At 38.9% G+C, this 14145-nt stretch overlaps 1 protein-coding gene across 16 annotated transcripts in view; it reads right to left on the bottom strand.

The window, feature by feature from the left end:
• The window catches only part of gramd1bb (GRAM domain containing 1Bb), a 100602-nt gene that overhangs the window by 48272 nt on the left and 38185 nt on the right, over nucleotides 1–14145 (bottom strand). For 14 of the 16 annotated variants that reach the window (XM_051398212.1, XM_051398207.1, XM_051398206.1 and 11 more), the window contains one exon: nucleotides 11129–11155. In XM_051398212.1, the coding sequence (XP_051254172.1) occupies nucleotides 11129–11155 (27 nt within the window). Of the gene's footprint in view, nucleotides 1–1803; nucleotides 1848–6582; nucleotides 6732–11128; nucleotides 11156–13204; nucleotides 13361–14145 lie in introns of those variants that run through there. The other 2 variants (XM_051398221.1, XM_051398222.1) reach the window with 2 other exon arrangements.

Below are 14145 nucleotides of genomic sequence, written 5' to 3'. Positions count from 1 at the left end.
GCTAATGTCATGAATCACAATGAAGACCCACTCCTTTCTCCACATCGAGGCTATACGCTGTGGATGAAAACCTGAGACCCTGGATTAACTTCAACAAGGTCAAATATTGCAGAGAGGGTGATCTCTAATCTCCCCAGACAACAAAAAAACCCTAGCTCCATCTTACAAAACTCCTCAGATTGTCCAATCGATACTATTTTAGTTCACGGTATTTACCAACCTGTCACTAACAGGACACAAATGCACCACTCTGGAAGACTGTATCTGTCATTTTATCTTTTGTTCTTCACCATATTCTTAGTGGCTGATGGTCATAAAATAGCCAGTAACAAAAATGCAGCGGGACAGATTGATGCCTGAAATGGACACTGCTCAGCACCCATCATCACTACCAAAGTATAAAGTAGAAACTGGTTGATAAAAAATGAATATTATGGATTTCCTGTAAGAAGTGACATAGTATATGAATAAAACATGACATGTCTAAATGTTTGCACTGAGCATTGGGTTTTAGCAATTGCATACTTTTCTGTCTTAACCCCTACAAAACTTTACACCACTTGGTATGAATAAAATAAAATACATTTTTCCTTAGTCATCTCTGCTGTTACTGTGCACACACAACATAAATCAGGCATGCAGTACACACCAGCTTAACCAGCTGAATTACAAAATTACACCACCAACTGATTTATTTCCATGAAATTAAATGTATTATTTTCTACTAGCACATCGCCAATTCACAACGTAACACAATGGTGTCCAGAAATGCAAGTTCTATAAATGAAAGGACATAGACTTATGTCACTAATCTGTACTTTGCCGTGTCAATAGGGTGTTTGGAAAATAACTCATAAAAGAATAAAATCCAATGTGTGAGCACTGTTTTTATACACAGATTGGATCTTCAGCAAAGGGTGTTACCTAAACTGGACCAAAAGAATTATGTATTTCTATTTAACATTTAAAGACATATACCAGCAATTTAATATTGCAGTTCCCTTTTGAAGTTGGAGGATTCACTAGAGAAGGATTAAAACCAAAATCGTCAAAATGCAGCAGAGGAACAGATATCTGGACTTTTCGTTCCACGCTTCAAAAACACTGGATCCAGAATTTCCAAATAATGCAACTCAATAGCATCTTGTGCTAGATCGTCCTTGCTTGGTCAACGTTGACATTTTTCGAACTTTGTAATCTCAGAGCTGATCTAAAACAAATCTCAGGAATGACAAAGCTCCTCCAGAGCCACAGAGCGAAGACATTATACAACAGCAACATTTTCACCTCACAAAGTTTTTAACCAGTTTCTACAGTTTTGTCCTTGCAGCAAGGCTTTGAGGAGTGGTATTTTAGTTGACAGACAGGCTATATTGGAACCAAAATGATTACTGTGTCCCCACCTCTAACCCTGCGGTGCTCCTGCAGAGGACATTGCTGACAGTGTTTCAGTAAATGATGGTACAGCAGTTTTGTTCCTGGATCTCACACACTGTGAAATCTGAGGACCACAGGAAGTGGGGAGGAACTATGCATTTGTCGGATTTTTGCACAGTATGCCACACTTGAAGGCTCCCTCTTTTGGTGTGTGTGAGTATGGCATTGTCAGATCACTGGTAGGGCTTTTTACAAATAATGATGACTAAGATACGTACTCATAATATATGTATACATACAATGGGGGAGTATATGCAGAGGATCAAGGATGGTATAATGTTCCACAGCCTTTTATAAAGCACTGCCGTATAATGTCACTGCTCATGTTTGGAGTGTCTTTTGCTTGTTGAGTTATAGCCTACGTACCTTTGGGGTTTCCATATCAGTTTCTTCCACTTCTTTTGCTTGGCCTATCAGTGAAGGTAGAGAAGAGTGAATGAGAGGTTTTGGTGGGTTACCATTACTTTTTCATGATGTGATTGCCCTGATGGAAGTTGATGCTAACTAAAAGGCACGAGTATCGATGCCTCATGCCTGCTGCAGTTTCCTGAATTCCCAAGACTAAAAAATGAACACATACACAAAAAAATCATCTGTGTTATAATGAATAATCTGTGCTTTTCACAAAAGCTAAGAAACCTTTTATTTTATTTTATGTAGTTGGTTCAGATGACCTTTTTGCTGGTGAGAAAACAAAGAGGAAACCACACTTTTAGACATTTCACACAAAATTACATGTGCATTTGTATGTGTGTGTGTGTGTGTGTGTGTGTGTGTGTGTGTATAAAGTAAAGTAATGGGTAATTGGGCTTGCAGAGTGCAGTCCTTTCACTCCATTCGCTGCTGCCGCCAGTGACTCAATGCAGAGCGCCCACATGTACCATGAATCACTGTGATCAGAGGCCCTCAACCACTCCTCCATCTATTCAATCAATTCATTTTTGCTGTGGCACCTGATAATACATTTGCCTCTCCAGTCAGAGCAATTTCCACCCACTCCTTTACCCCTGACTGAGCTTCCCTGAGCCTATTGAGAAGTTTCTTTTGACTGTGCAACACCTTCTACAGATCTTATGCCTGTCATTGAGGTAATAGAGTTTAATGTTTTCTCCATGCTTGTTAAAATAAATGTGTCAAAAAAATAAATAAAAACCTTATTATATATTCACTCAAGACTGTGGAGAAGCTGAAAGGGTTTAACATGACCCTGGGTGCTTCATTCTGTTGCAAACATAGGATGCAGAGGAACAGAGGAAGTAAAGAATAATCCATGGCCCCTTTGGAAAAGCTAGAGGGGAAATCAATCATGTCTGCTACGGAGGAAGGCAATTCAGAGGAGACAGATTACAGATTACACCACTTGATTTATGAAACCTGAAAAACAGACTTTCCATTACAGACGAAATATGTTCAGGAAGGGCAATCTGCCACAGAGGATGGAATTTGACTGTTAAGGTCTTTGGAGTTTACTGTTAATACCCCAACAGCTCTGTAGAGTTAAACCCCTGGATGGACATGCAGTGTTCAGCATAAAATAATTATGTTATACATTTTTACATGACAGGTGGATTTGCCACCTAAAGCATATTCAAGTTTCATCTGTGTGGATATGCATCTGGATGAGAGTGCTTATTTGCAAAATAAATATTAAATGTTGGCCTGCTGGGGCGGAGATACAGACATTTAGCGTGATCAGCGGGATTGATTTGCTGATGAACATATGTGAATTACACCGTGAGTCACTAGAGGTCCTGTGATTAGTCAGCAGTGAAAGCCTGCTGACAGACGCATGGCCCACTCTGATAGATACAGAACGGGCTTTAAGGTTCTGGATCTACATTATGGCTGGTCCTAGCCTGCTACCTGTCCCCTTATCCTTTCCTACATACTGTAACTGCCCCAATTTACGACTTTGAGTAGTGCAATAAATTGAAGGAACACCAGCTTCATTATCTCGCTGACCTCAAATCCCCTTCGCAACCAATACTCCACTAATAAGACAGTACATTAAGTGGGCTGTGGACAACTGACAAATGGATTTGTATTAGTTTCAGCTCCAACAGACCGACCCATCTCTAAGAATCTCTGAAAGACAAAGATATGGCATATGTGCATGACAGTAAGGCAGATGTCCACCCAGCATGAAAACAAGACCTTTCACAAAAGCGGTAAGTGGGTGTGCCAGTGACAGACATTTTCTACAGACAGGGGTACTTAATGAATCACCTACAGTGAAGGATGTCAACAGCTGGCCCAAAATACAGGCGGTGATATCATGACGACTTAAAATAGCTTTATGTGCTTGTTTGTGGACTAGATTTTATTGAGAATTCATAGAGAATTAGCTATAAGCCGACCTTTTGATCCAATCAGTCCATCCAAAAATGAGAGTCTGCAGATAAAGCACCATATGTCCTGTTTTGAGGTTTATTTCTAAAATTCTAAAGCTGTTCCCAAAGTGGGTCGCATGCAGACTGGCAAGGTATGATGGAAGAATTACTTTCTATTTACAATGTTTAATCTCTTCAACACACTATTTACATTAACTACAACTGATATTACATTTAAAAAAAATGTTACACCGAAAGATGCAGAAAGAAAAAGTGCACCATTGAATTTGCATGCATGTGAAATCATCACATTTTAGGGCCATAAAAAAGAAAACTAACAGATTTTCAGAGTGTTTTAATTCCAATGTATTGGTTAAATGGATAGTGCTGCCAGAGTGTTCTGTGTTCATCTTACCGACCAGAAAGAGAAACGGAGTAAAGTTCATGTCTAAGATGGTTTGACTGACCTCTCAGTGGTGAGAAAAGCTGAGAGCAGTAGGGCAGAGTACACAAGGTACTACTGATAGAAAGATTGGTCTCTTTAGATAAGACATGTGTGTCATTTTTAGCTTGAAGATGGTGGTGGGTGGCTGTTAACTATGATGGGTGCTGTAGTTTTAAAAGAAGCACAGAGTTGTTAACGCTGATCTGAAAACCGCAATTTGAAGAAGAGATGGGCAATATGCAAAAAAAATGATGTTGTAGCATTTTACAGATATTGATATTTGATAACAGCTTTAATTTTTGACAAATTTAAGTGATCCAAGTTTGGATTTATTTCATATATTGTGCCACTTATTGAGTCACTGAGGCAAATGTTTCTCTAATGTAGGAAAAAAGTTAAAAGGATTGTGATTTACATTTGCATAAAAATCTACACACACAGAAATGCAGTAAATGATGTAATCTATACACATTAGCAGCAGCTAATCAACTGCTTAGTAAAATAGCTTTTACATTTCCTAAAACTTCTATATATATTTTTTTTTATTTCTAATTGCCTTTTTTTCATTTCCAGAAAAACTGCTCAATATTCTTGATGAATAGTTAGAACAGGACGCTAAGAGCATTTCAGAAATCCTCAGGAACAACAGATGGTGTTTTAGTAGCACGGTAATATCACTCCATTTAATGTCATACTGACCACCTCTTCTTTGCAGTTTTGTCTATGGCCAAAGGGTTGTGTGTTTTTTTGGTCAACATTCCTAATAATTTGAATAAACTCTACATTTTGAGGTATTTTGGCTGCAAATGAGGTAAACATTGATATATGGAGACACTAAACCTTTTATGTAGATTGCATACAAATAAATATGTATATGAAAATCAATAATCAATAATAAGTGGATATAATTAACTGCAGTAGTAAAGGAAAACTTGATACAAATTACACATCCTGTATGAACGGCCTGACACTATTTATATTACCATTTTATAAAAGGAGTGGAGCAATGGGCCCATTTTATAGAAGAAATTTGATGCTTTAGCCAGCAAATGCTTTTTTCCCCCATTAAAATAAACATTTCTTTTTTCATTCTCTCATCATAGAAATAATTAATCAAAGTGTGCTTGAGCTACTAGCACATCTTTTGCACCTTAATGACTATCACTCATGATTCATTTAAGAGCTAACAGTTATGTGAGGGTAACACAGTAATACCTTCCAGGAGTATTTATCACATAGTAGTAACCTAAAGCAAGGCTAGGACTGCCCTGTATCCCCATCGACAGGCACAGTAAATCTAACCAAACTGCCCTTAATGGACCTGGAGAGCAGAGATCACAGTGGAGATTTAGGAGGCCCACAAGCCAGCTGGAAAAGCCCTTCTACTCAAATGTGTGTGTGTGTGTGTGTGTGTGTGTGTGTGTGTGTGTGTGTGTGTGTGTGTGTGTGTGTGTGTGTGTGTTTGAAGTATATTGCAGAAATACTGACATACGCTGATTTATTCCACCACCCTCCATTCATCAGGTTATGGTAAAAGCATATTCATCATTTTGACAGATTTCTTCGATTTGAATGAATTGCAGAATAAAGCAAAAGTTGACAAAAAGTCATTTTGACAGTGGGTACACAAACATAAACCCTGCCACACCTACAATAATCAATATATAGAATACTTAATGCAGTCAGTCACACATTTCCTGTATTGACTGACATTTCTGCATGATGCATTAAATGTATCAACTAGCTAGCATAGCAGCTTTGCATTGTTCCCTATGTTGTAAAAGACGTGTTTAAATCTTTTAATGCCACATTTCTTAAGCAAGTCAAAACAATGAAATTGACATTTAAAAGTCTGCTGTGGACAGAGAAAGCAGAGGCATTTCCTTAGCAAAGGTCAAACAGAAAAGGGTACAGCTGCAGAACAATACCAGGGTCGTCTAGGCCATGTCAGTGGCAACTATATTAGCACTTAGTTCAGTAGATACTCAAAGTGTGATTATTAGACAGCCAGCTGACCAATTGTTGATTATATAGTATATAACGGATTATAGAGTAGTAGTTCATATAGTAGTATATGTGACAGTGTAAATCAGATACAGTATGTTGATGTTTTACACTCGCCTTGTTCTGTGGTTAAATCTTTGGAACCCATGTTATATCCTATCTCTCATATAAACACTGAAATGTACCAATGCTACAAACGGTAATTTCTTTCAAATATAAAAGGTTATTAATGACATACATTAGGTTTCATATTAATTGCATCTTATCCTCTATGTATGTCAGCTTACGTGCCGTTTGATCAAACTCAAGACTAGAGAATAACAAAGTACCACAGCTAAAAGAAAGGTAACAGAAATCAGACCTGACCTTATGTTTGTGCATGGTGAACAGGCAGACACCATCCTGGCCTCTCTCCTGGCTCTCATGGCCCCTCTTCAATCACTGTCCCGCTGTCTCGTTGTCAAGATTGTCACTTGTCCAGCATGCTTTGTCATCATCGTCAAGCCTCATAAAATCCCCCTTGTCCTCCTCTCTTACACAGCATATCCAAAATCAGTGAGAGGAAAAATAATGTCACCAGCTCAGAAACTGAAAGTTGCAAACAGAGGTAGATACAGACAACACACTAAAATGCCTGTCCACAAGCCGCAGGATGTACAGACTGACTTGATGCTACTATCCTGATATGAATATATCTAAAGCAGTGCTTTCCTCCTTGCCCGCATCGCCTCACATCTGCTTCGCTGAGCCGTGGATGAGCAGTTGTACGAGGGAGGATGGGTCAAGGATGTGAGCGCACCGATTGGCTGGCTGGCAATGGTGTGTGTGTAGGAAGGTCCCTTTGGTAGGCTCCCTGGGAGCCGCTATGCTCGATAAGGGTGGTCCTTTACCTCCTTTCCTCCTCTCCCTGCTTTATCAGCCTCCCTCCCCTGCTCTCTTCTCTAGTCTCTCCTCCTCCTCTGTCTTCCCGTCTGTGCTACAAGCTGCAGTCATGCATTCGCGGTCCTCGACCAAAGCATCGCGGTGTCTGTGTGGGAAGCGAAATCAGCGATATGGTGGCTGCACGCACACAAATACACACATGAATATGGAGAGTGGGTAGCAACTATGTCATGAATTCATATCATCCTGTAGATGTAACTGCCCTGGCAAAGCCCATGGCCCAAATTAACCAAAAAATACACACTGACATCATTGTCATCATCATCATCACAACCACATGGATGTACTGATATGATCTTGTGGGCAGCTGGAGCAAGACTGGTGTGCAATTACAGGAATCATGGGGGAACATTGCTCAGAGGAATCAGATACCATTGCCAAATAATAAGATAAGATTGGACCTTATCAGTCACACGATACATTAGATTTAGAGATAAGAGCAGAGATGACTAGAAAAATTGTAATCCGAAGGAAAAAAACATTATTTGAACCCACAACTTGCAGGAGTTGTGTGTAACATAATGTTTTTGTCAGCATAAACTGAGTGCATGAATTATACTAGATTAGAACAATTATGAGGACAATTTTAGTCAAGTTTTTTCGATTTAAATTCAGCCTGGATTGGACAATCATGATTCTTTCACATGTCATCTGGACCTGTCTTGGGCGAATTATGAGTGACTGTACTGACTGATCCTTTCCTCATTTCAAAGTCACCCAGAACAAGAAATTGGGAACTCGTCTATTTTGTAAGTATCATTTACTGATCCCTGCTTTTCTGAGGCTCCTGCACAGAGTAAAGAGTAAGATCAGATTATGCTGACCTCCATCACTGGAAGCTAATGTGTCAAACCACAGACGATGATCGATAATCCAGAAATTGAGACGGCGGAAAAGCAATGCGAACATTAGAACCAAGACAGAAAAGGCAGAGAGTATAATACAGGCCTGTTAGGGAGAGTCTCAGCAGCTGGATGATAGCCATTATGAGGACAAGATCAGTTAACTGTCACATTATTCAACTCAGCAGCCACTTATTTTATCATAACAGATAATGCCTTATAGAAACACTAACAACAACTGATTGCAAGTCTTCTTTCAAACATGCAAACTACAGTTTCCAAATGCACTTGCATCTCGCCTACTCCATCCAGCCAGAGAGCTTTTTGCATGCATTATTTACAGTTGGCTTTATAACCAACTAAGTATCGATCTTGTGAAGTTTGTGCGACTTATGAGCACTTAGGAAATACCTGCAGTGGGGTACAAAAACAACACATCGTACCAGAGAGGTGCTTGGCTACTGGCAAGACGGGGATAATTTAACATTACCTAGCCTGCAGATCCAGGAGACAAAGTATATTAATCTATTATCAATATTGTATGTCATGTGACATTTTAATTAATATACTGATGTAATGCATAGAGCTTGAATGCTATATCATTGTCTGAAATGCTGCATTACAGTTCATTTTGTTCTGATAGGCTCAGCTTTGACAGTATGTCACCCTATCAACAACTTCAATAGTTTCCTAAAATATGGAAGATGTGTTGGTTCTGCTCAATATTGAGCGACTGTATGAGGCTGACTTTAGTTTCCAAGTTGTGTATTTATGCAGCTGATTTCACCAAAAAAGAGCTTTTATGTTAAAATATGAGCTGGATCTCAGCTGAGTGTAAATCGCCAACAGTTTAATTTGCACTCTTACTTCAGGGGTGGCTGATTGTAGTTGAGCTAACCCTTTAAAAATCATGTTCTGTTCTGAAGGCATATTAACCCTGAATCATTAATTTCTTAGATTTTCTCTCTCCACACCTTTCCAATTTTAGCATTATTCTAACGTAATTCATATGGGGTGCTACGTTATATGTACTCTTTATTGCTATAGAGGACTGAAGGAAAATTAGCTGTACACTCACTTTCGGTTCCAGATCACCCTGTTACCACCAGTGTGAACTAATAATTTGTGTCTGTTAATGTTTATCCACAAAAAAAGTGATTTGCGAGTTAAGAATTCTTGTAATTATATCGATTCCTTTCCTCTCATAGAAAAATACTGAATACATGAATAAGCAAATATTTCTAATTTCAAAATTCTAACTGCTGGACACAAGATGTCCCCTACTTCACTGAAATGTCCAGTGTATCTGCACTTGAGACCTTAACTTTCCACATTCATACTTACACAGTATGTGTGACCATGATGTGCTTCTGAACTAGTTGTTGTGTCACCAAATCATGCTTATAGGTAAACTCAGATTAAAGGTGTGAAACTTTACCCCTCCTGCAGATTAATGTGAAAACCACCTTCTAGTGTCAGACATCCAGGTGAAGTAACCATAAAGCAAAATATATCTGTGAGCGGACTGGGACTTACTCATTACTAGAACACAAAAAGAAAACATGACTTATTCTAATAGCTGACTTTCTGCCACATATAACACTCAACATTAGAAAATTGAGTCACTGTTGCACAAAAGTGTTTTTTCACACTGTGCGGTCCGTCCACAAAGTAATATATTTTGTCTAACATTCAGAGAATCCAACAAGACATTGAAACAACTGAAATTTAAACACTGAATTTCTCTCAATTTCCATTAAAAGGCACAACTACAGGCTTGAAAGACAACAAAAACCAGAACAAATATTACATCCCCTGCTAGAAAGTAATTACAGAGGAAAACATGTTTATTTTCTCTTTCCGACGTGGGAACAGTAACAGGCTTTTCAATGAAGTTGCTACCGGTTATTGTAGGCTATTTCTAAAAAGATCGGGGATGTCAGTTGGACTGTGGGGTAATTAAATGACTGAACTTAACTGAACTGTACACAAACAGCGTTTGGTCAACCATCTCTTGGTGGTGTGTTGGAGTACAGAGACTCCTAGTGGTTTAAACCCAACCGACTCGCATGACTGATCACTCAAAGCATACCAAATCAGACACACACATACCAGAGTGCACACACACAAATACACCAAAATAACAGTGTCCACTCAGCTCAGAAAACATGGCAGTCATAGCACTCCTCCTGACTGATCACTGCACGCATAGTACACACACACACACGCACCCGCCAAAAAGCAAAGAGCTCTCATGGTTATGGCCTTATAGCAAGCCATGAATATCACTTCTCACAGCCACAGTTTATCTCAAATAATGCACAATATGTAGTCAGTGCAGAGTTACCATCAGACATCACTGGGGGAAATTCTGCTGTGCCATTCGTGCACACATAAATTAAAAACATGCAAACATCAAATGTAGATATAATTAGGGAAGCAGACCCTTATTCCTATTATTAATTGTGCAGTATACTGTACACGTCACAAAGGAGGTGTTTTGTGTAAATAAGTATGAACACTGACACTAAATCAGTACATATTAAAGTTCTCCTTCACCAAGTTAAGCATGAAGGACAAACTATTCATAAAATTGTCCTGTTCCAACATTTCTCATGAGGTGCACCGCAGACTAAAATCGTTACCTATCACTCACCTTTACAGCTTGTGCCTTGAATCCCTTTGCTGCAGGACTGGCACAGTGTCTCTTGTGACAGCAAAGCCTTCGCACCCTGAAGAATAAAGCGTCTGTGCCCACAGTGTGTGTCCACAGTGCTGACCTGCCACCGGCTGCCTAGCTAAAAGACTAAAAGCTCCACAATAGTGTCGAACTCACAAAGCCCTGTTTGTGTCTGATGTTGTTTGTCCAATAAAAGCAAACAATGGCATTCCATGGCTTGCAACTGTATTCACTGCTGGCCTCTCCAAATGTAAAGCGCATTCAGACACCTTGGTTAGCGGACAAAGCTGTGAATCTGTGTCACATGCGGGGTGGGCGGCCCGGGGCAAATGGGGTGACAACAAGGCCGGTCCCACTGTATCTGTGCTCCATAAGCCCACAAACATACGATGCACACTCACGCTTCTATAGGTACTGTAAAAGATGAGTAGTCAGAAAGCAGACTTACCTGATTTTGTCCGCTGCACTGTCAGACCTGCACAGGAGAAGAGAGAATTCAGCTTAAATTCAATGTTGTCTTATACATTGCACTACTACTTTCACAATTAACAATAGTAATATTTAATACAAATATTTACTTGGCATCACTTTAGTTACCATTTTAGGCCATATATAAATAATTGATTAATGGTAATCAGTTTAATTATTACCATCTTTGTAAACAACTGTGACTCCTTAATAACACCTCCTTTAAAGCATCCATGACTGGTATATAAATAGCTGATGTATGATTAATAACATTATATAATCCAGTTTTAATCATAAATTCTAATATAATATACACAGCTTTAAATCCATGCTTGAATGTTTTGTACATATGTATTAGAATTGATACATCCTTTAGAATCCACTGTATGGATTTGTTCATGTGTGTAATTTTATAATATATATTATATATGTATAACCATTATATATAAATACAAATATGTTATTTTGTGTTATCAAGCATTAATTACAATCATTGACAAATACATTAATAAACACTTAATGTCTGCTTACAACTACATTGTAGTGTTTTATAAAGTAGTGTTATTACACCTGTACATATACCGCTCCACCATCTACATGCTGGGATTATGGAAAAAAAAAAAAATTGAAAAAAAACCCCCCCCCCCCCCCCCCCCCCCCCCCCCCCCCCCCCCCCCCCCAAAAAAAAGGTCCCATACTGAGTGGGCACTGAGTAATCAAACAAATCAATGACTGGATGTGCTACAATTTCCTTCACTTAAAGGACCAGTGTGTAGGATTTAGTGGCATCTAGTGGTGAAGTTGCAAATTGCAACCATTTCGATACAGCTCAGTCCGATGACTGCAAAACTTACGAAAAATGCGAACGGCCCTATCTAGGCCGTGTCTGGTTTGTCTGTGCTGCAGAAACACGGCAGTTCAACATGGAGGCCCTAGAAAAGAGGACCCCCCCCCCTTTAAAAAAAAAAAAAAAACTAAGGTTAATTAACTATTAAGATTCCTTTTCAGGTGATTATACACTGAAGAAAACATACCTATGGTTATATCCAATGCCTGTCAATAGATCCTCCAAAATCCTAATAATATTTTTGGTAAAAACTCCCCAAAAAAAAAAAAAAAAACTTTTTTTTTCCCTTTTCTTTTTTTTTTATATCCTTTTTTATAAACCCCAAAAAAAAAAAAAAAAAAAAACAAAAAAAAAAAAAACCCCCCCAAAAAAAAAAAAAAAAAAAAAAAAAAACAAAAAACAAAAAAAAAAACCTAAACTAAACTAAATTTTTTAATAAAAAAAAAAAAAAAATAAAAAAATTAAAAAAAAAAAAATATTAAAAACAAAAAAAATTTTTTTAATTTTTAAAAAATTAAAAAACAGGTCTGTTACTGTCCCCAAGTCAAAATTTACCATGGAAGCCTTTATGTGCCACATATCTGGAATAAACTCCCAGAAAACTAGAGGTCTGCTCTTAGTAAAGTACTTTGTAAAGTACTCACATGCCGTTAATAGACAGATTAGAGTGAAATATTGCAATTACCCTGTAGTTACATAAATATATACTCTATACTATAAATCGACATGTCTCGCAGTGTTTAATCTCAATTCACAACTCACAATCATGTGCTGCGTCATCTCCACTAATGACTCATATTACATTGCCTGAGCAAAGTCACATTGTGTTATTACATAACTCTATCCGCAGTTATAGTGGGGGAGTTGAACTTGGCAGAAGCCTGAGATGCAAATATACAAAAATGACCACAAATGAGCAAACTTGTCCTCGTGTAATCATCTGAATTTCATTAGTTTCTCTCCCTGAACCATACGGATGCCCTGATAATCTGGCAGTGCGCAGCCAAAATCACAGCTAGTGGTACATAATAGCCGACAGCCTGCTGTCACTTCACCAGAAAATGCAGCTGCACATAGCACAGTAAGCAAACCGCAGCACACAAGACAAACAGACAGATGCGGTAAGAGCAAAACAAGCCTGATGGAGACAGAGAGACAGGTAGAGAAGCAACGGTGCAAGCCTCCAGGCAGAAATGCAGCTGTTTTTACCTGCAGAGGATACATGACATTCCGTGCCCTCTAAAGCCGGCTACAGAACGCTGCTCTCCCTGCAGCTGCTGCAGACGCCCCTTACTAGCTATCACCAGCACAGCAAAGAGAAGAGCAGTGAGAAATCCCATAGGTTTGACAGGTACTGCTTCCTAATTCGAGCAAGTGGAGACACTGAGCGATAAGAGTGCGCGGGAGGGAGAGCCAGAGAGAGGAACATGGGGAAGGAGTGCAGGACAGAGAAAGAGTGGAGGTGTAGTGAACGGTAGACAGAGCAGAGAGGCAAATACAGCTGAGTGGGTGGTTAATATGAGGCCAGACGAAGGAGATTCCAACACGTTTCCCGACACTTTTATCAGAACATTCCTTCACCATTTTCTGGATAAATTAGGTATTACTACGGTATTAACATACGACAGAATCAGCAACGGCAGCAGCAGCAGCAGCAGGAGCAGCTTCTCTGTGCAGCCAGTAACTATGTAACAGGAATAAGCACCGGATTGCATTCTATTTTTGGAAACATTATCTTATGTTTTGCAGATGCTACAGAAGAAATCTTTGTGTATTCCTGTATTTTCTTGCCTTGCGGTTTTTGTAAGAAGGCTGTGATTATTAATAACTACTCTGCTAATTCTACAGACTTATACAGTTCAAGCTCAATACCTTTGCCCAGGGTTTAAATGTGTTACATCTGGCTGGGGTTTGGTATAAAGGTAATCCTTTATTTGACTGCATTTATGTGCTAGTGGGAAAATCGAACATCTGGGACCTTTTCCAAAAAGACAGACACTAATCATTGATCACAATCAGGGCTGTATCTTTAGTGTAATGTTGAGTATTTGGAGACTGACCCCTTTCCTATTTTTTACCGTCATTTTGTGTGTCATAACTGTATCTCAGCCCAAAAAAAGACAATATGACAATCTCAATAATGTTAATGA

This window comes from Dicentrarchus labrax, unplaced genomic scaffold (genome assembly GCF_905237075.1).
Source record: "Dicentrarchus labrax unplaced genomic scaffold, dlabrax2021, whole genome shotgun sequence".
In the NCBI taxonomy this organism is placed as follows: domain Eukaryota; kingdom Metazoa; phylum Chordata; class Actinopteri; family Moronidae; genus Dicentrarchus; species Dicentrarchus labrax.
The sequence above is the reverse complement of the archived record's forward strand: the minus strand, read 5'-3'. Positions and strand labels throughout refer to the sequence as shown.